At 43.3% G+C, this 27,604-nt stretch overlaps 1 protein-coding gene across 1 annotated transcript in view; it reads right to left on the bottom strand.

Annotated features, from left to right (window-relative positions):
• PPEF2 (protein phosphatase with EF-hand domain 2) overlaps window positions 1-16,049 on the bottom strand; it is a 35,904-nt gene extending 19,855 nt beyond the window's left edge. The window contains exons 1-6 of the mRNA XM_028100637.2: window positions 15,918-16,049; window positions 4,007-4,134; window positions 3,796-3,853; window positions 2,748-2,923; window positions 1,801-1,915; window positions 784-830 (exon numbers count right to left, since the gene is read on the bottom strand). Coding sequence (XP_027956438.1) covers window positions 784-830; window positions 1,801-1,915; window positions 2,748-2,923; window positions 3,796-3,853; window positions 4,007-4,134; window positions 15,918-15,972 — 579 coding nt within the window. The 5' untranslated portion in view covers window positions 15,973-16,049. The remainder of the gene's footprint in view (window positions 1-783; window positions 831-1,800; window positions 1,916-2,747; window positions 2,924-3,795; window positions 3,854-4,006; window positions 4,135-15,917) is intronic.
• Window positions 16,050-27,604: the final 11,555 nt, after the last annotated feature.

Here is a 27,604-nt window from a genome sequence, read left to right as displayed (position 1 = left end):
TGCTTTATACAAAGCCAGAGTCTTGCCATGTGGTATGTGCAAAGGACACCAAACTTGTGATCCAAAGGCCAATTTTAAGTTCTGGCCAAAATATCTTTTTTTTTTTTTTTAAGATTTATTCATTTATTTGAGAGAGAGAGAGAGCACACCCGTGAACTGGGGCGGGGGGCAAGGAAGAGGGAGAAAGAGGTGCTTAAGCAGACTCCCCACTGACTGCAGAGCCCAATGTGGGGCTCAATCCCATGGCCCAGAGATCATGACCTGAGCCAAAATCAAGAGTCGGACGCTCAGCCTACTGAGTCACCCAGGTGCCCCTGGCCCAATACCTTTAGTAATAACAGCAATAGCTGTCAGATTTCTCAGGATTAAACAAGACAATAAGTGGGAAAATGCTTTGGGAAGCACAGTATATATAAAGTAACATTACATTAATAGGACATTCATGTATGTTGTTACATGGTCTACATTTTATAACTAAAAACAGGAAAATAGCTTTCAGGTGCTTTGATAATCAACAATTTTCTTTATTTGGAAAAAAGGAAATCAATCGCTAAATAATGATTCCTTTTCTTTATTAACCTCAGATTTTTAAAACAGTTTACAAAAATATACTAAAATTTAATACAGTGCTTTTATATTATGTATTTGCTACTATGTAATTTTTAATAATTTAAAATAATATTTTAAAAAATCCAAGCAATGGTTAAGCATTTGTTTAATAGATACTGCATCTGAACTTCTAGAATAAGCCTCCGAGCAAGACAGGATCTTAAACATTCATACCTTATAAAATATAAATATTAAGTCATCCAGCTGGCCATGTAAGTCTCCTAATACAGATAGAAAAAGAGTATCAGTTTCTGTTAGTCCTTACCACTGTGTCTCATTTTTACTATAAAAAGGGCAATACCCAGAAAAATCTGACAAAGTGATGGTAACTCATTTTTCCATATGTAAGATAGAGATAAATATTAATTTCCCTTTTGCAGGGTTAGTTAATGTTGAAAGCAGAAAACACAGTATTTGTTTTCTACATGATCATCATAAATAGTAAAAGAAGCAAAGATAGGACAGGACGGTGCAGGGTCGCCAACTGCAAAGAGAACCGGAGGGATTCTGCCCCATTCAAAGTAGGAAGCTGCTATTCACTTATGGGCTCCTCTTAGGAGATTTTTCAAAAGATGTTGGAAATCTGGATTTTAATATGAAATCCTCCAATTTTCAAACGTTGGAAATTAATTTTAAAAATTTAAGAACATTCCAGGGCAAGCAAGACCCATCGGCAGGTTGCGTGTGGCCCTCGAGGGGCCGGTTTACGGTCCTTGTCGTCTTGTAGTCGGCATTCCCCTACGACGTGGGACATCAGTCCGTACCAGATGGGTCAACATCACTGAAAATATCAGGATGTGGAAAGAATCATGATTGACAGGATTTCTCTCTGGCAGAAGACCATCTGTGGGTGGAAGGAATCATTTGCTGGGCCATTAGGGCCTGCTCAAGTAACAACAAATAAACTGTCTTCTGACAAAGGAGGATCTGGCTTTTTGCAGGGATTTTGCTCTGAATGGAGAGCGTGAGGGAGGAGGCAAATCTGAATTGCCTGGAAAAATAGAGCAGAGGCTGGGCCCTCTTGCCCAGTAGCCCTTCTCGGCACTGCCTCTATTTCAGTGAACGGGGAGCGAATGCATGAGCGCTGTCAGCGTGCATCCCATCTCCCGCCAGCCCGCCTCTAATCTCCCCATCCCAGGAGCTCTCTTGTTTGCGTCTAGCACGTGGCGCCCATCTCTGACCGGCTCTTACCGCACACGGTGACCTCCTCGCTGTAACAGGTGGAGACACGGTTGATGTTTGGCAGTTGCACCAGGTGTTTCCTGGTTTCGTGCAAAAGATTCAAGACGTAGCGAGCATGGAGCTGCTACTAGGAGGAAGAGGAGGGAGAAACAAAGGAACACTGATATTCCTGCAGCAAAGTGGGCCTCGCCTTTACTGCTTAATGACTGACCCCAATCACCCGAGACCCCAAGACTGACCCTAGTAAACTGTCCCTGGGGCCCAATGCATGAACCCTTTCTTTTTCACCCATCTTCTGCTCTCGTTTCTGCTTTTCATCATCATCAAATATTGAACTAATTTCCTCTTTCCTATCAACTCGATGGAAGCCTTCCTTGCCTTTTGCTTGGGAGAGATGCATGCTTGTCTCAGCGAGGTATGAGTAAGTGCACCCTTGTTGATGGGACTGAGTGATCCTTGACATTATAGGGGAAACCATCCTGACTCCTCCCGCAATTAATTCTCTTCACATGGAAGAAAGAAAGGGCTGGAATCCGGCATAGAACCAAAATCTGACCACTTCTCACACCTCTGCCTCTACCACCAGGGTTTCAAACCACTGTTGCCTTTTGCCTGTACCGTGGCAGGACCTTGACTGGTCTCCCTGCCTCAGCCCTTGCTCCCTACCCTCTATTCAGAAAACAGAATGATTATTTTAAAAAGCAAGCCAGATTATATCATTTCTATGCCAATGTCTCCCTATCTCTTTGAGAAGAATGAGAGTCCACCCACCCTCCTCTCTGCCTCCATCCCCTACACTCTTCCCCGACCCCCTCCTCACCAGCAACAGTGGCCTTCCTAAGGCCCCATGACACTAACCCCCTAAGTCCAGGGCTACTCCTTTCGTGCTGAGTCTGGCCTCCCTCTACATCCTACATGGAGTTGTTGGAGACGCAGGTGCCCCAGAGTGAGCTTACTTGTTTCAGTCTGAAAGCTTCCACCAGGGCAGTCGCGTGGTCAGGAAGAAGTGGGAAGGAGAGATGTGGCCCTGTGTAGCTGTCCGGGACCTCTATAGATTCATAGTCACTGAGTTTCTCCATCTCAGCATCCTGGGGGAATCTCTCCTCAGTGAACATGCGGTTCAGGAAGTCTCCTGGTCAGGACAGAGAGGGAAGGCCAGCTTGTGATCAGATGGGCAGTCCATGGGCAACACGAACAGTCTTCCGCTGGACCATGCTTGACGTGGAGCAGGCCAGTCTGGTGTCAGCTCCAACACCAGGGAGGAGAAAGGAACGGGAGAGTGACAACAGATTGAGGTGGGCAGGAGAAGAGGTTATGCTTTTATGTCAATGCCATTTTACTTTTATTTTAAAAGATTGTGATGTGTCAGACTTAGAAAGAACAGAAGTTTAGGAGCCGAGGCTTGTGAGCAGGAGGAAAGGGAAAAGCCTTGGTGGAAAAAAGAAAAAACTCACAGGCATTCTGGTGCACTGTGAGTGTGGCAGAAGCCATCAGACCTTCCAGGGCCCTTCAGGCAAGGGCCCACCGCCAGCCTCCTCATCTCTGGCCCGGAGCTCGGCAGGCCCATACTGTGGAATTAACAACCTTTCCGATCCACCCCGGCCAGCAGCCTTCAACCAGTGAGCCTCAGGAGTTGACATATGAAGACTAGTGCCCTGCCTTCAGTGGGATCATTCCGAGGCATGGGTTTTGCACTGTTTCCCAGGCACACTGAGTTGCTAGCTTAGTAGCACACCCCCTCCTTTAATGGCGGCTTTCCCTTCCCTGAATTCCTTCCCCACTCCCTCCCCACCCCCCACTGTTCCGTGCATTTAACAAATAAATTCCTTGCACCCAAATTCTTGTCTCCAGGTGTGCTCCTGGGAGAACCCAGAAGCTGCCATTGATTTGTCAGCCTCTCTGCTCGTTCCCTGGCTGTCACCGGATCTACCTCTGCCGCCCCGCTCCGCCTGACATCTACGACCCTGAGACGGGAGGATGTGCCGTATGGCAGCTCATACTCACGCTCATGGTTGCTGCTGGGGGTAAAGTGATCCACAAGGTAGCTGAAGAAGTCATGGAGCTGCAGAAGAACCAGAGACTCGGCTTTAGAGATGAGTGCCAGGAGAACCAGGAGGGGTCCAGATCCGCGGCGCCCCCTCCGGGCACCTGGGCCACGCTGCCCCTGGGCTGGAAGGCAGAGCTCCGGGTGACTCCGCCCCCCATCCCGCCGCACCTTGACCTGGTCTTGCTGTCCCGCATACTCTATCGACTGGAAGATGCGCCAGGTGCAATGCCGCCTCATCTCCAGCCGTGCCGCGTAGCGCCGGTACCATCTCTGGATGAGGGTTGCTGCCCTGAAGGCTGTGACAGGGACAGAGAAGCGAGCCTGTGAGCCGGGACTCCCCGGGCCAGGTGGGGGGAGGCCGGGGGGAGAAGAAGGGCTCCTCTCCTACCGTAACGTGGGGCAAGATGGTGGGCAAAGCGCCAGCCATTGCGGCCGGTAGGAAGGATTTGCCTTACCACTGGGTGGGGTGCTCTTTTCCCCCATTCCCACCCCCCCACCCCCCTTCATTCTTACCTCGTGGTTATGCTACTATCACTGGAGGTTTACTGGAATTCCTACTTTTTGCTGAAAATGCTATGGGTAGAGGTGGAAAGGTTGGATTGCCAGGATTCTCAAGAAATGCAACCTGGAAAGGTGGCAAGCGGGAGGCATCCTTGGAGAGTAGGACAATGCAGGGGTAGAAGGTGGGGAGGACACTGTGACCTTGTAACAACAGACTGGCTATCAGGCGTCCTGGGTTCTAGGCCTGGAAATGCCCTCATCGGCTGTGTGGCTTCCCAGGAGTTTTACCTTCCTGGGCCTCCATGTCCCCATCCGGAAAGGGGGTTGGACTAGAGGACTGGGGAAAACAAGCAGACACACAGATGACTGCCTAGAATGTCAGGTGGCAGTAAGTGCTTGCTGGGCTGTGCGCTTGCTATCCCCAGACTTGTGATGGCCCTGTGGGCTGTCAGTGTCCCGATCACCATATTTGGGTGACCGCCCTGACCATCCGATCTGCGGGCGGCCCTTGGGCCTCTCCTTCTGCCGGGACCTGTGCTAGATGGTTGCGTCCACAGGGTGGCGGAAGGAGGCTTACTTTTTCCCATGACCTTTATCACCCGTGGTCAAGGACTGCGGCCAGAGAAGAGAGCAGTGTCACATAAATAACGAGGTTCTTCTTAAGATCCTGGGCCTGACTGTGCCACTGGTGATGAATGGGGAATTTGTGGATAAAGCGGGATTAAAAAGGAAACCCTGAAGGTTAATTCAGGTCAACCTCGTGAACAGTAGACAGATTGACTTAATATATTTAGCCTGCATTAGAGAGCTAATAGAACTCTGGCTGATTTCCCTAAGAGGAAAGTCGCTGGTGGAGTGGGAAAAGAGAACCAGGGAGGAACTTAAGCAAAGCTGAATGTGATTTCCTATGACAAAAAATGTCAAACTGTAGCTGTTTCTCAAAGGCACTTACCAAACGCTAAGTGATGAGGCTGAAGCTCTACCGGCTGACGTCTGTAGACCCGTGTTCAGAACAGTGAATGCAATGTCTGGAGTAAGTGCTACAGACCTTCTAGAAACTGATGGGAAGCACAGATAGCTGGACCTCGCCCTAGGCCTTGCAGCGTTAGACTCTCTGCAGGGAACCCAGGGGACTTCAGGTCTCACAAGCTCCCCACGTGGTTCTTATGTGCCGTAAAGTGTAAGCAATCCTGAGGAGTATCGGGGCCATGGAGGTTCTGTGAAAATGTTGTTTGCCAACACCTTGCTTCAACATTTCAAGGTGAGTGCTGCCAACTAGACATATTTCTTCCTCAGTCTTGCTTCACTACTTAGGGCCGAGAGAGCAGGCAATGCCTCTTCCTACCTTTTTCCCCCGCCCAGTCCTGTCAGTGGTTACCTTTAACTGAGATAGGGGCTGTGAGGGGCAGGGTAGTCTAAGACCCTCTGCCCCCTCCTTCCCAACAGCACAATCTAACACGCCTGGGTTCCTCTCGCTCCAGCTTTGTGTGCACTACATGCGAGGGTACAAGTTACAAATGTGCCTGGCTGTTAAAACGCCACATTAAGAACAAGATGACTGCATGGACAGAGAAAGACCAAGGGGCACCAAGGCACCAGATAGCAAATAAAGAGCTGTCTTAGCAGTACAGCCTCCTGGAGGGCCTGGCTGGTGTAGTCAGTAGAGGATGCGACTCTTTTCTCCCTCTCTCTCTCTCTCTCTTTTTTTTTTTTAAGTAGGCTCCACGCCCCATGTGGGGCTTGAACGCACACCCCTGAGATCAAAAGTCTCATGCTGAAAGAGCGGAGCAAGATGGCGGAGGAGTAGGAGACCTGGATTTTGTCTGGTCTCAGGATTTCAGCTGAATAGGGATCAAACCATTCTGAACACCTACGAACTCAACAGGAGATCGAAGAGGAGAGTAGCAACAACTATCTGAACAGAGAAGCGACCACTTACTGGAAGGTAGGACGTGCGGAGAAGTGAATCCGAGGTGATATTCGGGAGGATAGACGGCGGGGGAGGGGGGCCTCCATCGGCCGCTTCTGGTAAGTGATAGAGCCGCGGAGCACAAAATCGGAACTTTTAGAAGTCAGCTCCACTGAGGGACGTCGCTCCAGTGGCTAAGCGGGGGGTGGAACCCTCCCGGGACAGTGTGGTCTCAGGACCCTCGGGGTCACAGAAAGACCAGGGGTGCCTGAGTGCAGCAGAGCTCCCAGGTTTCGGAGCGGGGAAGCCGGCTGCAGAGACGGAGCCGAGGCCTGGGTTCTCAGTTCGGGGTGGCCATAAACTGTGATCCACGGCCCAGTCGGGCCACTGCTCCTCCAGCAGGGACCCAACAAGCGGCAGATCCGGGGAGACTCCCCTTCCTCCCCCGGGAGGAGCGGCGCAGGAGCGCACCGCAGGGATCTGCTGGGTTTGGAGACTCCACACGGGGTCGGGTGCCAGAGATAGAAATGTTCGGTCACAGGCCGGGGGAGCACGGAGTGCGGCCGGAGACCGGGGACATGGGAGTGACTGACTGCTTTTTTCTGGGGGCGCTCTGAGGAGCGGAGCCCCGAGTTCTTGCCTCTTCTGGGGCGGAGATTGGGAGGCCGCGATTTTCACTGTTGTCCTCCAAAGCCGTAAGGAAAGCTTGCAGGGAACAAAAGCTCCCAAGAGCAAACCCGAGCAGATTACTTAGCCTGGACCCGGCAGGGGCGGGGCAATTCCGCCTCCGGCAAAGACATTTGGGAACCATGGCAACAGGCCCCTCCCCCAGAAGATCAGCACGAACAGCCAGCAAGCCAAGACCAAGTTTACCGATCAAGGAGAATGGGAGAACTCCAGCGCTAGGGGAATACTGCACATAGAATTCATGGCTTTTTTTTACCATGATTCATTAGTTTTTCAAAGTTAATTTTTTAACTGTTTTTTTTAATTTCTCTTTTTCCCTTTATCAACCAACATCTTATCAATCCCTTTTTTTAAAAAAACATTTTTTTATTTTTCATTTTTAGAGTCATATTTTATCCCTTCATAGTAGTTACCCTTATTTTTGGCATATATATATAAGTTGTTCTCTCTTTAAAATTTTGAGATACAGTTTCTTCTAACAGATCAAAATATACCCTAAATCACTAGTGTATGGCTTCGTTCTAGTCTCCTGCCTGATCACATTCTCTCCCTGTTTTTTTTAAATCTTCTTCTTTCTTTTTTCAAACAACTTCTTATCGTATCAATTCCTTTTATAAAATCTTTTATAATTTTCATCTTTACAGTCATCTTCCATCCCTTCATTGTATCAACCCTTATTTTGTACATATATAAGTCTTTCTTCCTTTAAAATTTTAGGAGGCACTTTTTTCTAACAGACCAAAATACGCCCAAAATCTAGTGTGTGGCACTGATCTATGCACTAGCCTGATCATATTTGATCATATTCGGTTTTTTTTGTATTGTTCTGTTTTTGTTTTTAATCTTTTTCTTTTTGTTTTTTTTTCTTTCTTTCTTTTCTCTTTCTTTTTTCTTTCTTTCCCTTTCTTTTCCCCTGGTTTCAGGTCTTTTCTGATTTGTATAGAGTATATTTGCTGGGGACGTTGTTAACCTGTTAGCATTTTGTTCTCTCATTCATCTATTCTCCTCTGGACAAAATGACAAGACAAAAAAAATCACCTCAGCAAGGAGAACAAGAGATAGTACCGTCAGCCAGGGACCTACTCAATACGGACATTAGTACGATGTCGGACCTAGAGTTCAGAATCATGACTTTAAAGATACTAGCTGGGCTTGAAAAAAGCGTGGAAGTTATTAGAGAAACCCTTTCTGGAGAAATAAAAGAACTAAAATCTAACCAAGTTGAAATCAAAAAGGCTATTAATGAGGTGCAATCAAAAATGGGGGTACACACTGCTAGGATAAATGAAGCAGAAGAGAGAATCAGTGATATAGAAGACCAAATGATGGAAAATAAAGAGGCTGAGAAAAAGAGAGAGAAACAACTACAGGATCACGAGGGCAGAATTCGAGAGATAAGCGATACGATAAGACGAAACAACATTAGAATAATTGGGATCCCAGAAGAAGAAGAAGAAAGAGAGAGAGGGGCAGAAGGTATATTGGAGCAAATTATAGCAGAGAACTTCCCTAATGTGAGGAAGGAAACAGGAATCAAAATCCAGGAGGCACAGAGAACCCCTCTCAAAATCAATAAAAATAGGTCAACACCCCGACATCCAGTAGTAAAACTTACGAGTCTCAGAGACAAAGAGAAAATCCTGAAAGCAGCTCGGGAGAAGAGATATGAAACCTACAATGGTAGAAATATTAGATTGGCAACAGACCTATCCACAGAGACCTGGCAGGCCAGAAAGGACTGGCATGATATCTTCAGAGCACTAAACGAGAAAAATATGCAGCCAAGAATACTATATCCAGCTAGGCTCTCATTGAAAATTGAAGGAGAGATAAAAAGCTTCCAGGACAAACAAAAACTAAAGGAATTTGCAAACACGAAACCAGCCCTCCAAGACATATTGAAAGGGGTCCTCTAAGCAAAGAGAGAGACTAAAAGCAGCACAGATCAGAAAGGAACAGAGACAATATACAGTAACAGTCACCTTACAGGCAATACAATGGCACTAAATTCATACCTTTCAATAGTTACCCTGAATGTAAATGGGCTAAATGCCCCAATCAAAAGACACAGGCTATCAGATTGGATTAAAAAACAAGACCCATCAATATGCTGTCTGCAAGAGACTCATTTTAGACCCAAAGACACCCCCAGATTGAAAGTGAGGGGGTGGAAACCCATTTACCATGCTAATGGACACCAAAAGAAAGCTGAGGTGGCAATCCTTATATCAGACAAATTAGATTTTAAACCAAAGACTGTAATAAGAGATGAGGAAGGACACTATATCCTACTTAAAGGGTCTATCCACCAAGAAGATCTAACAATTGTAAATATCTCTGCCCCGAACATGGGAGCAGCCAATTAATAACAAAAGCGAAGAAACACATTGACAGCAATACAATAATAGTGGGGGACTTTAACACCCCCCTGACTGAAATGGACAGATCATCTAAGCAAAAGATCAACAAGGAAATAAAGACTTTAAATGACACACTGGACCAAATGGACTTCACAGACATATTCAGAACATTCCATCCCAAAGCAACGGAATACACATTCTTCTCTAGTGCCCATGGAACATTCTCCAGAATTGATCACATCCTAGGTCACAAATCAGGTCTCAACTGGTACCAAAAGGTTGGGGTTATTCCCTGCATATTTTCAGACCACAATGCTTTGAAACTAGAATTCAATCACAAGAGGAAAGTTGGAAAGAACTCAAATACATGGAGGCTAAAGAGCATCCTACTAAGGAATGAATGGGTCAACCAGGAAATTAAAGAAGAATTTAAAAAATTCATGGAAACCAATGAAAATGAAAACACAACTGTTCAAAATCTTTGGGATACAGCAAAGGCAGTCCTGAGAGGAAAGTATATAGCAATACAAGCCTTTCTCAAGAAACAAGAAAGGTCTCAAATACACAACCTAACCCTACACCTAAAGGAGCTGGAGAAAGAACAGCAAATAAAGCCTAAACCCAGCAGGAGAAGAGAAATCATAAAGATCAGAGCAGAAATCAATGAACTAGAAACCAAAAGAACAGTAGAACAGATCAACGAAACTGGGAGCTGGTTCTTTGAAAGAATTAACAAGATTGATAAACCCCTGGCCAGACTTATCAAAAAGAAAAGAGAAATGACCCAAATCAACAAAATCATGAATGAAAGAGGAGAGATCACAACCAACACCAAAGACATACAAACAATTATAAGAACATATTATGAGCAACTCTATGCCAGCAAATGATAACCTGGAAGAAATGGATGCATTCCTAGAGATGTATCAACTACCAAAATTGAACCAGGAAGAAATAGAAAACCCGAACAGACCTATAACCACTAAGGAAATTGAAGCAGTCATCAAAAATCTCCCAAGAAACAAAAGCCCAGGGCCAGATGGCTTCCCAGGGGAATTCTATCAGACATTTAAAGAAGAATTAATACCTATTCTCCTGAAACTGTTCCAAAAAATAGAAATGGAAGGAGAACTTCCAAACTCATTTTATGAGGCCACCATTACCTTGATCCCAAAACCAGACAAAGACCCCATCAAAAAGGAGAATCACAGACCAATATCCTTGATGAACATGGATGCAAAAATTCTCACCAAAATACTAGCCAATAGGGTCCAACAGTACATTAAAAGGATTATTCACCATGACCAAGTGGGATTTATCCCTGGGCTGCAAGGTTGGTTCAACATCCGCAAATCAATCAACGTGATACAATACATTAACAAAAGAAAGAACAAGAATCATATGATCCTCTCAGTAGATGCAGAAAAAGCATTTGACAAAGTACAGCATCCTTTCTTGATCAAAACTCTTCAGAGTATAGGGATAGAGGGTACATACCTCAATATCATAAAAGCCATCTAGGAAAAACCTACAGCCAATATCATTCTCAATGGGGAAAAGCTGAGAGCTTTTCCCCTAAGGTCAGGAACACGGCAGGGATGTCCACTCTCACCACTGCTATTCAACATAGTATTAGAAGTCCTAGCCGCAGCAATCAGACAACAAAAAGAAATCAAAGGCATCCAAATCGGCAAAGAGGAAGTCAAACTCTCACTCTTTGCAGATGATATGATACTTTATGTGGAAAATCCAAAAGACTCCACCCCAAAACTGCTAGAACTCATACAGGAATTCAGTAAAGTAGCAGGATATAAAATCAATGCACAGAAATCAGTGGCATTCCTATACACCAACAACAAGAAAGAAGAGAGAGAAATTAAGGAGTCGGTCCCATTTACAATTGCACCCAAAACCATAAGATAGCTAGGAATAAATTTAACCAAAGAGGCAAAGGATCTGTACTCAGAAAACTATAAAATACTCATGAAAGAAATTGAAGAAGACACAAAGAAATGGAAAAACGTTCCATGCTCATGGATTGGAAGAACAAACATTGTGAAGATGTCAATGCTACCTAGAGCAATCTACACATTCAATGCAATCCCCATCAAAATACCATCCACTTTTTTCAAAGAAATGGAACAAATAATCCTGAAATTTGTATGGAACCAGAAGAGACCCCGAATAGCCAGAGGAACATTGAAAAAGAAAAGCAAAGCTGGCGGCATCACAATTCCAGACTTCCAGCTCTATTACAAAGCTGTTGTCATCAAGACAGTATGGTACTGGCACAAAAGCAGACACATAGATCAGTGGAACAGAGTCGAGAGCCCAGAAATGGACCCTCAACTCTATGGTCAACTCATCTTTGACAAAGCAGGAAAGAATGTCCAATGGAAAAAAGACTGTCTCTTCAACAAATGGTGTTGGGAAAATTGGACAGCCACATGCAGAAGAATGAAACTGGACCATTTCCTTACACCACACACAAAAATAGACTCCAAATGGTTGAAAGACCTAAACGTGAGACAGGAGTCCATCAAAATCCTAAAGGAGAACACAGGTAGCAACCTCTTCGACCTCAGCCGCAACAACTTCTTCCTAGAAACATCGCCAAAAGCAAGGGAAGCAAGGGCAAAAATGAACTATTGGGATTTCATCAAGATAAAAAGCTTTTGCACAGCAAAAGAAACAGTCCACAAAACCAAAAGACAACCGACAGAATGGGAGAAGATATTTGCAAATGACATATCAGATAAAGAGTTACTATCCAAAATCTATAAAGAACTTATCAAACTCAACACCCAAAGAACAAATAATCCAATCAAGAAATGGGCAGAAGACATGAACAGACAGTTTTCCAAGGAAGACATCCAGATGGCCAACAGACACATGAAAAAGTGCTCAACATCGCTCGGCATCAGGGAAATCCAAATCAGAACCTCAATGAGATACCACCTCACACCAGTCAGAATGGCGAAAATTAACAAGTCAGGAAATGACAGGTGTTGGCGGGGATGTGGAGAAAGGGGAACACTCCTACACTGTTGGTGGGATGCAAGCTGGTGCAGCCACTCTGGAACACAGTATGGAGGTTCCTCAAACAGTCAAAAATAGAGCTACCATACGATCCAGCAATTGCACTACTGGGTATTTACCACAAAGATACAAATGTAGGGATCCGAAGGGATACGTGCACCCCAATGTTTATAGCAGCAATGCCCACAATAGCCAAACTGTGAAAAGAGCCAAGATGTCCATCGACAGGTGAGTGGATAAAGAAGATGTGGTATATATAGACAATGAAATATTATGCAGCCATCAAAAGGAATGAGATCTTCCCTTTGCAACGACGTGGATGGAACTGGAGGGTGTTATGCTGAGTGAAATAAGTCAATCAGAGAAAGACATGTATCATATGACCTCACTGATATGAGGAATTCTTAATCTCAGGAAACAAACTTGAGTGTTGCTGAGTGGTGGGGGGTGGGAGAGATGGGGTGGCTGGGTGATAGACATTGGGTAGGGTATGGGCTATGGTGAGTGCTGTGAATTGTGCAAGACTGTTGAATCACAGATCTGTACTTCTGAAACAAATAATGCAAGATATGTTAAGAAAAAAGAAAAAGAAGAAGATAGCAGGAGGGGAAGAATGAAGGGGAGTAAGTCGGAGGGGGAGACGAACCATGAGAGATGATGGACTCTGAAAAACAAACTGAGGGTTCTAGAGGGGAGGGGGGTGGGGGGATGGGTTAGCCTGGTGATGGGTATTAAGGAGGGCACGTTCTGCGTGGAGCACTGGGTGTTATGCACAAACAATGAATCATGGAACATTACATCAAGAACTAATGATGTAATGTGTGGTGATTAACATAACAATTAAAAAAAAAAAAAAAAAGTCTCATGCTCCACCAACTGAGATAGCCAGGCATCCCTAGAGCATGCAACTCTTGATCTCAGGGGTGTGAGTTTGAGCTCCACGTTGGGTGTTGAGATTACTTTAAAAATAAAATCTTTAGGGGCACCTGGGTGGCTCAGTCGTTAAGTGTCTGCCTTCGGCTCAGGTCATGACCCCAGGGTTCTGGGATCGAATCCCATGTCAGGCTCCCTGCTCGGCAGGAAGCCTGCTTCTCCCTCTCCCGCTCCCCCTGCTTGTGTTCCTGCTCTCACTATCTCTCTCTCTGTCAAATAAATAAATAAAATCTTTAAAAAAAAACAAAAACAAGAGCCTCCAGCCCCAGCTACCCAGAGAATCATGGACAAACCACCCAGCTGGACCCTTTGCAAATTCCAGACCGACAAAATCATGAGCAGATAAAATGGTTGTGTTTAGCCACTAAGTTTTGGGATAGTTTGTTATGCAGCAATAGATAACCGGAACAGGAATTAGATAAATGCTTTACAAAGTTATAAAACAAATTTAAAGCAAAATGAAAAATAAATTGATCCCCAAAGATTAAAAGCAAAAGTTTAGGGGCGCCTGGGTGGCTCCGTCAGTTTAAGCTTCCAACTCTTGATTTTGGCTCAGGTAATAATCTCAGAGTGGTGAGACTGAGCCTGGTGTCTGTCTCCACGCTGAGCATTGAGCCTGCTTAAGATTCCTTCTCTCCCTCTCCCTTTTCCCCTCCCCCACAACTCACACATGGTCGCTCGCTCTCTCTCTCAAAAAAAAGCCAAAGTTAAACAAGTGAAACTAGCCTCATATAAGTTGGAAACACAGAATAGAGTTACTTCAAATGACTTGAGAATTCAGTAATTTGTACATCTCTAGTGGATATATCCAAAGGACCAAAAGAACTACAAAGAAATCTTAAAGAATTTTCAGTAATCACATTGTTTATAATAGTATTGTTACTATTCTGAAACTATTATTTATATATGGTAGGATAGAGTAAATAATAATAGTGTAAATAATAGTGTCATTAGGGAAAAAGATTTTTTTTTAAAGATTTTATTTATTCATTTGAGACACAGAGATACAGAGAGAGAGAGAGTATGAGCAGGGGGAGAGGCAGAGGCAGAGGGAGAAGCAGGCTCCCCGCTGAGCCAGGAGCCTGATACGGGGCTCGATCCCAGGCCCCCGGGATCATGACCTGAGCCGAAGGCAGACGCTTAACATCTGAGCCACCCAGGCGCCTCAGGAAAAAGATTTTTAATGAAGAGATAGATACAAATATATCAAGGCTGTTAAGTAAAAATATTGTGTTCCTAAATATAAACTGGTCATGGTGAATTTTTTTCTCTAAATAATACATGTTTTCTGGATCTGTTCACTGAAAAGGTATAGAAAGGTAGAGGCCAACCAGGAAGCAATAAACACCCCACACCCTAAAGAAGTAGCTACTCTGGGGACAAAAAGATCCAAGATGACCCTGGGACATATTGTCAAGCTAGACAGCAAGGAAGCTTACAGAGATGCTGAAGCCCATGGGGACAAGGTGTAGCCACTATTCCCCTTGTTTTGCTCCTACAGACCTTCGGCTACCTCTCCTCAGCCCCCTTTGCTGACTCATCCTCTTCCACCTGATGCTTAAGCCCCAGAGTCCTTCATGGCTCTGTCCTAGGCCCTGGTCTCTGATGGATCTTTACTCTCCCTCCAGGGTATTTCAGGGACCCGTGGCCTCAATCACCACATAACCTTCTGATGCCTTCCAATGCATCCCTCTCCAGCCCAACCTCGCCTCCAAAATGCAGATGTGACTATGTATCTACCTGCATGTCTCAGGGATGCCTCAACCCCAGCAAGTATGAACTCATCATCTTCCCTCGAGTCAGAGTTGGTTCTCCTCCACTGTCTTTTTGTCAGTAATTGGCAATAACTCCCACCCAGTCTTGCTAGCCAGAAAACCGGAAGTCATTCTTGATCCATCCTTCTCCCTCACCCCATACATCTACTCAGTTGGATCCCGTCAGTTCGATCTGAATATTGTTGGAGTTCACCCTCTTCTCTCTCTCTCTGCTGCCAACAACTCTGGACCAAGGTATCATCATCTCTCGCTTAGATGACTTCAGTAGCTTCTGGACTGTTTCTTCTTCTACTCTTACTGCCTCCGATTCCCTTCTTCACAGAAGCCAGAGGTCTTTTAAGTGTGTATATCTTACTATAAACTCCCTATTTTGAATTCTTCAGTGGTCCTTCATGCCTTCAGGATAAAGTTTAAAATCCTAGAGACGCTGAGTGATCTGGGCTCTGCCTACTTTGGCAGCCTCATGTCATGCCGTCCTCCCTCTCGTTCATGTCAGACCATTCAGTTCCTTGAATATGACTCACTCCTTTCTACCTCTTGACCCTTGTACACACTGAACCCTCTACCTGAAACGCTCTTTCATCTGCTTGCTGCCCAATTTTATTTCATTCACTTGTGCATGTATAATTTGGGATAACCCCTAGTGGACAACACTGACTCCTCAGCACACTTTAACTCAGTCAAATATAGTTCACCAGCTCCTAAGATGTTCAGCTGACATTCTGGTGGTTTCGTCATAAGGAGGAGAAGCTGATTTTCAAGAGTTGCCTGAGGAGAAATATAATGGTTTCCTTCTTCTATTCGAAGAAGCCCCTCTCTATGCAATGTAGGCTTTGGGATACCTAGAGCAAGTTTGGGAGGTGGGGAACACATACCATTCTCTGCATTCTGGAAAGCAAAGTGATGTTGGGTTGAGGTACCGCTTCCCATAGTGTAGGTACAAGGTTTCTGCAGGACACAGACGGCAGGTCGGAGGGAGAGCAAGTTGTGTGCCGACCAAAGGAAGAGGGAATCTGAAAGAAGGGAATTCAGGCAGTGTTAGTTCGGGTAGACCAAGTTACCTATGGACCTAATCTCCCACATCATAAAAAACATGAGACAATCATATGAAAGCACCTTCCCCACCTCTGCAGTGTCAGTGAATGAGGTGTTCCTCCCCCTGAAAATTCCATTTGTCATCTCACCTCTCTCCCATGTTTCCAGCCTTTCTACTAGCTTTTCCTTTTCAGTCTAGAAACATCCCGAGGTCTCTTCTCTTACAATCTCAAAGCTAATGATGATCGGCATCATCCTTTGACCCCTATATCCCTCTCGCTACCAGCCAGTCCCCCCATTCTTCTCATTGAGACTTCTCTCAAGAGTAGACTACATATTTTCACCTTAATTCCTCTTAAAACCACTTTTTACTTCTTACCTATTGATCAAAACCTTTCATTCTGATGTCTCCGATGCCTTCGTCTTTTCAGTCCTTACCTTGCCCAAACAGCAAAACCATCTGTTTCCACAAGCGCCACTTTGATCAAAATTCTACTCCTTGGGTTTCTATGATGTCGGGCTCCCTTGCATTGGCTCTACCTCTCTGACTATCTCTCTCCTTCTTGAGTTCACTTTTCTCTATCCTTTAAATATCCCTTTTTATTTGTCCTCTAGTCTCAAATGTCAGGTCTCCTTACTCTGAACATGGTCGCTGAATGACTGAATCAATACTCACCTATTCAACTATCGCTTCCCACCTCTCAAATCTGTATCTCCATCCCAGATTATCCACACACGTCAGCCCCACATACCCAGCTTCCTGCTAAACTTTCACTGGGGTGGCTCATACTCCATGTGCCACACACAGAACTCATCTCCCTAAAAGCTTACTCCTCCAGCCTCATCTCTCTCATTTCTTCAAACTCTGCTCTTTGACCACCATGACCTATGCATTTTTGTTCTGACTTGGAATATTCTTCCTATCCCACTCCTCTTCCCTAACTTGGCTAACTTTACCCCTTCCTTAAGGCTCACTTTGGGCATCACTTAGGGAAGCTAGTTGGACAGGCCCCTCCTGTGAGCTTCTGAATATTCTATTCACATCTCCATCACTGCAATAATATATTATAGTTTCCTGTTTTATGTTGCTATTAGACTACCAGTTCCTTGAGAGCAAAGACTGTGTCTGAGCAAATTCATCATTATATCTCTAGAAATTAGACATGGGTCTGACATGTGGCAGGGATTCAATAAATATTAATTGAATATATTCTTGTTTATTTTTACCATATTTATTTATTTATTGCCACATTTATTTTTACACAACAAAGACCAATCTTTCTCTAACTCCTTTCCAGGAAGCAATGTGAGATGTACTGAGTTAATATTGAGAGTGGATTCCACTATATTTTTCCCCTCCCTCACAGCTACCCCACTCTACTTCTTTTATTTCTAAAGGTTATTGTATCGGGGATTGTCAAAGAGTTATTATCTTTTCCCTTGCAAATCAAAGAAAAGCCTCACCTTTCTTGTGTTAGTTAGCTTATTTTGACTAAATAATCAAAGAAAAAGACTATGACCTCTTTTGTATGTGTGTGCAAAATGATTCCCAGATATAATGGATATCATGAAACCAGAATCTGAGTAATGGGTCAAAATGAGTATCCATCATGACTAAATCAATCCAACTTTCTCTAGATACCTGAACAGTTTTAGAGCTGAAAGGGGCATCAGCAATGATTGCGTCCACCAACTCACTTACAACTCCTTTTGATAATCGGTAACTTGTCTATGGAGACACATTGTGTGCTAAAGTGTTTGCGTTTGGGAAGTACACAGATGCAGGTGAGCATTCCAGCTCAGCTTTTCACTAGACCTTGGTCGCTTAACCTCCCATAAACTCAGTTTTCTCATCTACATATATATTTGAGAATACTAAATAATGTATTTAAAGTGTTCTTAGTATATGGTAGAATCTCAATATATGTTGCTAGATTGGATCTGATATATTTATTTTAAAATATCAGTAACCAAAAACATGTCCCTGGCTTAAATTTAGGAGGCAGTAAAAGACATTCTATCTCAATACGGCACTGTTAAGAACTGAATGTGTCCCCCGGAAATTCACAAATTGAAGTCCCAACTCCCAGTGTGATTGTATTTGGAGGTGGGGCTTTTGGGAGGTCATTAGGTTTAGGTGATGTCATGGGAGGGTGGTGACCACATGATGGGATAAGTGTCCTTATAAGAAGAGGAAGAGAGAGTAGATCTCTCTTTCTCTTTATCTTTCTCTTTCTCTCTCTCTGCCATGTGAGCAAGGAGGTGGCCATTTGCAAGCCAAGAAGAGGGCACTCAGTACAAATCAAATCTGCTGGCATCTTGATCCTGGACTACTCAGCCTCCAGAACCATGAGAAATAAATACATGTTGGTTAAACCACCCACCTGTGGTATTTTGTTATGGCAGCGCTAGCTGACCAAGACAAGCATAAATTGATTATTTCTGGGTCAAAGATTGTTATTATTAAATAAGTCCTCTATTGCCCTTCAGGGACCTTGTTTCTTATGAGTTTATAAATCCAAAAATGGTGGCAAAATAAGACAACCTTGTCTGTCACCTATCCTATAAAAAAGATGCTGAGATAGAAATATGACACTTCCATAGAGTGAGAAAGGAGTAACTATCATGGGTCAATAAATTATTTCAAACAACCTGTAGAGATGAAAGAAATGAAGACTCTCCTCAGGCAGCACATCTACTTGTAATTAATCCTGGTTATCAAGGGCAAAAAGGATATGCCTTCATATATCAAGGGGGCAGGGTGCATCCAGACATCAGGATGGTGCATGGATGGTGGTAACTCCATTAACAGGGTTGTGACAAGGGTGAAATGAGGTTCTATATGAAGAGAACTTTGCAAATGTTTGTCACTGTCATGAAAATCATAGATGTGGAAACTCTTTAAATGACACTCTCAGAAATGTCTTAAAATCTCTCTCTCCCAGGGGCACCTGGGTGGCTCAGTTGGTTAAGCGACCGACTCTTGATTTCTGCTCAGGTCGTGAACTCAGGGCCGTGAGATCGAGACCCATGTAAGGCCCTGAGTGGGGCTCTGTGCCCAGCAGGGAGTCTGCTCAGGATTCTCTCTCTCCCTCTGCCCCTCTCCTGTCTCCTGCTTGTGCTCTCTCTCTTCCCAAAATAATAACCACCTTAAATATTTTATCAGTACAGAATTAAGAAAATACATCATGGTACTTTAGAAGTGGAATGAAACAGTATTCAGCCATGACAAAGAACAAGGCAAATCTATATGTAATGGTATGAAAATATCCCACATGAAGAAAAGCAAATTGCAGAGCAGTATGCTTACTATGATCTCATCTATATAAAAATATATCAGTAAATGTAAAATCAAATAGCATACATCCGACTGTTAATAGTGATTATCTCTGGGGAATGGGCTTATGTGACATACTTTCATTTTTAACTTACATAGTTTTATTATAACTTTGATAATTAAAAATCAATAAATTATATTTTCCAAAACTTTTTCCATATAAGACAAATTAGAAAGTGGCTCTGACTAAATAGGTAATACATATGGCTGCCTTAATAGAAGAAAGTGGTGTATCAGCAACAGATCTGTAAAGAACATTCTAGAAGTCACTAAGAAAAAGGAATGGAAGGGAGAACTAAAATCATTCTCAAGGGAAAAAGTGAAAGCTTTGTAAAACCAAACATGGGAAGTGAGTTGATGTGATCTCAGATTGTTGAATCGATGCCTTTTGGTAATGACTAAATGCTTTTCCTGCTAGTGATTTCTCAGGTAAATAGCACATCTACACCCCCTAGGTGAGATCCCTGTCCTTTTAGGATTTGACTTAGCATCATCCATATCTGACATTATCATTAAAAAAAAAAGTTGGAGGGCGCCTGGGTGGCTCAGACAGTTGAGCCCCAGACTCTTGGTTCCAGCTCAGGTTATGATGTCCTGGTCTTGGGATGGAGCCCCGCATTGGCTCTGTACTGAGCACGGAGTCTGCTTTGGATTCTCTCCCCCCACCCCCGTGCTTGCTCAAGTGCCTGTGTTCTCTCTCTAAAATAAATATTTTTTTAAAAAATGTTGGTAATTGTTTATCTTCTCACTAAGTGAACCTCAAAACACACACAGCCAAGACCCTCCCTGGGTGAGTTGGTAACAGGGGCTTTCTCTGACCTCTGTCCTCCAACCAAGCCTGTATTTCTTTCCTGTGTAAGAACATACGTCTGTTGCCCTCACTTCTGTACTTTAGGCTGGAAAGAAAGCTCTTACCTTCTCTGATATTCTTTACTATGACACGAAGGAGGCAGAAGCCTCTTTAACACACAGCTGTGACCTCCATCCTGTCTTTCCAGTTGGCTGAGGGCTCCCCGGCTGACGTAGTTTCTTCCAGACCTACAAGTCTGGTAAAGAAGACCCAGGCCCAGGCCGGCATACCTTGTCCCAGAAAGGCAGTGAGGACATCCACAGCCACGGCCAAGCGTGCAGGGCTCCCCGCCTCACGGCAGTAGGCACCCCTTTAACCTCAATCGGATCAGGCCTGCGAGGAGGATTTGAAAGGGGAGACTGCGTAGTCAGGGTGTCTCCCTCACACCTAGGCTTGACTCCTGCAGACAGTTTCTCCCTGGCTCTCTCCCGCCCTAGCCCTGGGTCTAAGCCTTCTTACCCCCTCAGATTAGCAGGCTGTGATTCAGTGCAGCCTGAGCTCCTTAACCCAGAAACAGATGAGTGCTGACCACACAGGGCGTGGGGCTCAGAGCCGTCTGGACCCGGGGTCCTCGCTGCGGGCCCCCAGGACACCAGGCACTCTTTCCTCTGGCTGGCTTTTCTCTGTTGGCAAAATGTGATGGAAACATCTTGCCTTTTCTTGTCTACATCTCTTACGTTTCTTGTTTACTTTTCCTAGGACATAACATAAACGATTAATATGTTAAAATATTAATCACTATTCCCAGACAACTTACTTTGTCAATTAATCTAAGATGCTCATGTGTATGCGGGTAGGTACTAAATGTGCCATGAGAATCTGCAAAGAAATGTATGCTTTATTTGCATCTGTTGAGGAGGTCAAGCTTGTTACTGTTACTCAAATCCTCTGTATCCTTACGTATTCCTCCCTATCTGTTCATCTTGGAAAAAAATGTTTCGAAGATTTCCATGATAAGTACAGATTTAGCCATTTATCCTGGGATTTCTGAATCTTTGCATTATGTTTTGTAGTTCTATATTAAATATATATTGAATCCTATAAAACTGCCATTACATAATTATATATTTACAATATATGAAGGCTTACGGATGCTTTTCTTGGTAGAGGGTGATTTATCAAAATAAAATATCACTCTGCCACAATCCATTTTGGCTTGAATTCTCTTTTGTCTGATATTGATATTTTCACATTGACTCACTTTTGTTGGTGGTTGACTGCTAACATTTTCCCCCCAAATTCACTAAAAGTTAAAAGACTGATAAAATCCTGTATTGTTGAGAGTATGAGAAAAGGAGCCTCTCCATACACTACTGATGGGAACGTAAATTGTTTCACTTTGTTGGAATTAAACTAGATCCAATTTTAATTGTGATTTATTAAATTGTGTACTTGTTTTTTAGCTGAAAAACATTATTCTTTTTAAAATATTTTTTATTTGAATATAATTGACACACAATGTTACACTAGTTTCAGGTGTACAACATAGTGATTCAACAACTCTGTATGTTATGCTGTGCTCACCAGGGTAGCTCCCATCTGTCACCATACACTGCTATTACAGTATCATTGACTGTATTCCCTATATTGTGCCTTTTCTTCTCATGACTTATTTATTCCATAACTGGAAACCTGTATCTCTACTCCCCTTTACCTATTTTGTCCATCCTCCCACCGCTTTCCTCTCTGGCAACCATCAGTTTATTCTCTATATTTACAGGTCTGATTCTGCTGTTTATTCGTTTTGTTTCTTATATATGAGTGAAATCATATGGTATTTGTTTTTCTCAATATGACTTATTTCACTTAGTATAATACCCTCTAGGTCCATCTATGTTATCACAAATGGCACAATCTTATCCTTTTCTTATGGCTGTGAAATATTGCACCAGATACATATACTGTATCTTCCTTACCCATTCATCTGTCCATAGACACTTAGGTTGCTCCCTCCCTTATCTTGACTATTGTTAATAATGCTGCAATAAATACAGGAGCGAATATATCTTTTCAAATTAGTGTTTTCATATTCTTTTGGGTAAATACCCAATAGTGGAATTATTGGATCATAAGGTGATTCTATTTTTAATCCTTTGAGGAACCTCCATACTGTTTTCCACGGTGGCTATACCAATTTACATTCCCACCAACAGGGTACAAGGGTTCCTTTTTCTCCACATTCTTGCCAATACATGCTATTTCTTGTCTTTCTGATTTTAGACATTCTGATAGATGTGAGGTGATAGCTCATTGTGGTTTTGATTTGTATTTCCCTGATGATTAGTGATATTGAGCATCTTTTCGTGTGTCTATTGCCCATCTCTATGTCTTTTTTGGAAAAATGTCTATTCATGTCTTCTGCCTTTTTAAAAAAATATTTTATTTATTTATTTGACAGAGAGCACAAGCAGGGGAACAGCAAGCAGAGGGAGAATCTCAAAGGAAGCAGGCTCTCCGCTGAGCAGGGAGCTCGATGCGAGACTCGATCCCAGGACCCCGGGATCATGACCCAAGCCAAAGACAGATGCTTAACTGACTGACCCACACAGGTGCCCCTTCTGCCCATTTTTAAATTGGATTATATTTATGGTGTTGAGTTGTATAAGTTCTTTATATATTTTGGATTTGAATCTCTTATTGGATATGTCATGTGTAAATATCTCCCATTCAGTGTTTTTTTTTGTTTTGTTGATAGTTTCCTTTGCTGTACAGGTTTTTATTTTGATGTAGTCCCAATAGTTTATTTCTGCTTTTGTTTCCCTTACCTTAGGAGATGTATCTAGAAAAATGCTGCTATGGCTGATGTCAGAGAAATTACAGCCTGTGTACCCTCTTAGGTAGTTTTATGGTTTCAGGTCTCACATTTAGGTCTTTAATCCATTTTGAGTTTATTTTTGTGTATGGTGTTAGAAAGTGGTCCAGTTTCATTCATTTACATATAACTGTCCAGTTTTCCCAACACCATTTACTAAAGAAATGATCTTTTCCCCATTGTATATTCTTGCCTCCTTTATCATAAATTAACCATATAAGCATGGGTTTATTTCTGGGCTCTCTATTCTGTTCCTTTGATCTATGTGTCTGTTTTTGTGCCAGTACCATACTGTCTTGATGATGACAGCTTTGTAGTATATCTTAAAATTGCAATTGTGATACCTCCAGCTTTGTTCTTCTTTCTCAAGATTGCTTTAGCCGTTTGGGGTCTTCTGTGGTTCCATAAAAATTGTAGTTATTTGTTCTAGATTTGTGAAAAATGCTGCTTTCAATCCAATTACAAATCTGTAACATATAAACCCTTTGATCTAGAAATTTCACTTTTAAGTATCTTCTAGATCTTTACACCCACACAAGTATTTAAGGATTTTCATTACCATGTTGTTTATGATCATGAAAAATTGGAAACACCTTAAAAATTCATAAATTGCAGAATGGTTAGCCAAGTTATTATACATACAGGATGGTCCTATGTAGTCATTTAAAAATAAACAGATCAATATCCTCTGTCAAGAAAAGATGGTTCCTATTTTTTGTTATGTGAACAAGGCAACCTGCTGAAATATATAATCTAACCTCATTTTGAAGAAAAATCCTATTTTATCGATCATGTTTTCTAGTTTCTGTATTGATGCTTTGGCATCTTGGGGCTTTGCTATCCCCCAGCATGGCAATGCCCTTCCCAGGGTTAGCTGATTCCTACCTATGGCAAAGGACTGTGAACTAGGCTTTCCTAGGCAAGCCACCCAATGCAGAGTCCTCATCCCCCAACCATGGCCTGTAAGAGCTTTTATACTCAGGGACACTATTCGCCTGCCCTCATTACCCAGGGCCACTATCCGACAGCTTAGGGCAGCTCCTATACCCCGGAGCTGATGAAATTATTCAAACTAGCCAATCCTAGACCTGTCTAGCCTGCTCACCCTGAGTCAGCACATTCCTTTCCTCAAAAACCACAAAAATTCTCTAACTTACACACAGTTCCCTGCTCTGCCTGTGACCAATCTCGGTATTCTTTCCTGTGGCCCGGCAGGCACCTGTTGCATCTCCTTCCTCTTGGGAACTGTAACAAACTATCTAATGGCAACTGGCCCCTAATCTGTTAGCCTCACCAGAATTGAATAAAATCTACATTTTAAAACACATATGCATTAAAAAAAAACTCTTCATGAAAACAGATAGCAGTTATCTCTAGGGAATGCTCTTGGGGTGAGTGCAATCTATGAATGGGGAAGACAGGCAAAGGGTTACCACTATGTACTGTTTGATTTATTTAAAGATTTTATTTATTTTTATTTACTTTTATTATTTATTTATTTATTTATTTATTTATTTATTTATTTATTTGACACAGAGAGAGAGAGAGATAGCAAGAACAGGAACACAAGCAGGGGAAATGGGAGAGGGAGAAGCAGGCTTCCTGCTGAGCAGGGAGCCCAATGCTGGGCTCCATCCCAGGGCCCTGGGATCATGACCTGAGCCGAAGGCAGAGGCTTAACCGACTGAGCCACCCAGGCGCCCCTTGTTTTTATTTTTAGAGAGAGAATGAGTGTGGGGAGGGGCAGAGGGAGAGAGAATCTCAAGCAGACTCTGTGCTGAGCATGAGCCTGATGTGGGGCTCGATCTCATGACCCTGAGATCATGACCTGAGCCAAAACAAGGAGTCAGATACATAACTGACTGAGCCACCCAGGTGCCCCTGATTTATTTATCTTTTAAGGATTTTCTTTATTTGCGAGCAGGTGGGAGGGACAGAAGAAGAGGGAGAGGGGAAGTAGACTCCCTGCTGAGCATGGGGCCTGACGAGGCAGGGTTCGATCCCCCCCACCCCGAGATCATGACCTGAGCTGAAACCAAGAGTGAGAGACTCAACCGAGGCACCGAGGCACCCCGATTTATTTTTATACTTGTATACTTAAAAAAAATAAAATACTTTAAAAATCAACTCTATCCATCTCCTATACAACCACTGTAGGACAAACCATGTTAATTTTCTAAAAACACTTTTTATTAAACTTATTTTTGGCTTTTAAAAATTTTTATTGTGATAAGAATGCTTAACATGAGCTCAACCTTCTTAATGAATTTTTACGTGTAAAATACAGTATTGTTAAGTATACCAGAATATAGTATATAGGTACAATGTTGTACATCAGGTATCTAGAACTTACTCATCTTGCCTAATTTGCAGAACCTCTCCCTAGCCCTGGCTTCTGTGAGTCTATTTTAGATATTTTGTAGAGGAGGAAAAAGTTTTTTTCCTGCCCTCCTAGGATCCCTAACTGGGTCTGAGAATTAAACTGATGAAGACAGATTAACAGGAGAAAAACATACAAATTTATTCAATAGAAGTTTCACATGACATGGGGGCCTTCATAAGGAAATGAAGACCCAAAGAGATGGATCTGTGCATTGTTATGGGATGCTGGATGAGAGGAGGCAGACATGGAGGCATGTGGTAGGTTAAGGGGTATGAGGTAATTATAGTAAGCTCAGTGAGGACTGTTCATTAGGATTCTTCTGGGTCCCACTGTCTTCAGAGACAAGGATGCTCCATTCCTCTGGGTACAGGGAGGACACCTCTGCAGGAGGGTTCTAGGACACCTGTTTTCAGGAAGAAAGGCTAGGGGGAGGAAGTCAGAGTGGCCTTCCTGCTTCTGCTGTTCTCCCAAATTCCTTCAGCTTAAAATATTCAATATGCCAATGTGCCGTATTTTGGGGTAGTGTGTCCTGAGCCCCATCAACCTCAAATAAGTGGAATGTGCGGTATTCACCCTTGAGGATGTCCTCAAGGTTCATCCATGCTGACACCTATGGCAGGATCCCCCCTTTATAAAGGCTGAGTGATATTCCATCGTATGTCCATATCACATTTTCTTTATCCACTTGTCAGTCCATGAACATTAAGGTTGTTTCCACATCTTGCAATCCATTTTCTTAGCTAGTCTACTAAAACGTCAAGCTAACTGATTTTCACTTTCCCATTATCAGCCCATCAATGCGCTCTTCATAATGACACAGAATGAACTTAAAAAAAAAAATCGCTCATCAGCTCTTTGATTTCTGGATACTTTGGAGGGATAAATGCCCTGAAAAAAAAAAAAAAAAACATTCCCACTACAAAACTAAAGAGGAAAAACAAACACCTTTCTTAAATGCTGAATACTTAGCTGAGCTAGCCCATAATCAGGGAGGATGAAAGGAATACAGGGAAGATGTGGTATAAAGAAAAGCTTGGGAGGGAAGCAGGCACGGGGGGCATGGTGGCCTGAACGACATTTGCTGGACCCAGGAACTTAGACCCTTAGGTTCTTCAGCAATTTCACTGGGAGGTGGGAGGACATGGCCTTGGACGCACACAAGGTAGAGTTAGAACATCAGCCTGCGCAGGGGCCGGCTCTCCTCTGTGAAGGTGGGACCCCAGGCTTGCCCTCACACAATATAAACTGAGGCTTCAATTTCTACTGAATGTCCTAAGAAACCACAAGCTGAGAAATTAACAGACACACACCCCTTCTGGGCAGCGTACCGCCAACCCCGGCCTTCAGGATTTTCAATGGAACACAATCCAAAACTCTGGAACAGCACAGAAACCTCCATGAGGGAGAGTCAGCAAAAACAAACAGCAAAGGTAGACACCTGAAGGCTTGAGGACTGAATTTAGAAGCAGAGTATAAAATAAGTAAGGGTTAAGAAGCTTAACAACAACAACAACAACAAAAAACCAAAGCTAGGAACAGATGCTATCCAATAAAGATCCTAGCAGTTTGAATAAACAGCAAATAGCCCATCTAAAATAAAAATATTATCCTTGAGGGGCACCTGGCTGGCTCAGTCAGTAGAGCGTGAGACTCTTGACCTGGGGTTGTACGTTTGAGCCCCATGCTGGGTGCAGAGATTACTCAAAAATAAAATCTTCTAAAAAATAAATCAAGAGGGACACCTGGGTGGCTCAGTCGGCTAGATGTCCTACCCTTGGTTTCAGCTCAGGTTGTGATCTCAAGCCCCACATCAGGCTCTGTGCTCAGCCGGGAGTCTGCCTGAGAGTCTCTCTCCCTCGCTCTCTACCCCTCTGGCTCATGCTCTCTAAAATAAATAAGTAAGTCTTTTTAAAGATAATAAATAAAATATTATCCTCGATATTAAAAACTCAAGAGATTCATTAAAGAAATATTTCTGATTTTACAGAAAAAAAAAAAAGATGTGACTTGGAATATGTCATTGAGAGAGATATCCACCTCCCCTCCTCCCCCGCCACCCCAAATCTCAAGGGCTGAGACAGAGGCTAGAAGGTGTGATAACACACACACTTGGGAGTTCAGCAAAGAAGACACAAGAGAATGTAG

The sequence above is a fragment of the Eumetopias jubatus genome, unplaced genomic scaffold (assembly GCF_037043125.1).
Source record: "Eumetopias jubatus isolate StellerSeaLion01/CBP00866 unplaced genomic scaffold, mEumJub1_p1.0 scaffold_2, whole genome shotgun sequence".
Taxonomy (NCBI): domain Eukaryota; kingdom Metazoa; phylum Chordata; class Mammalia; order Carnivora; family Otariidae; genus Eumetopias; species Eumetopias jubatus.
Note: the sequence above shows the minus strand (reverse complement) of the source record. Positions and strands in the feature narration are given on the sequence as shown.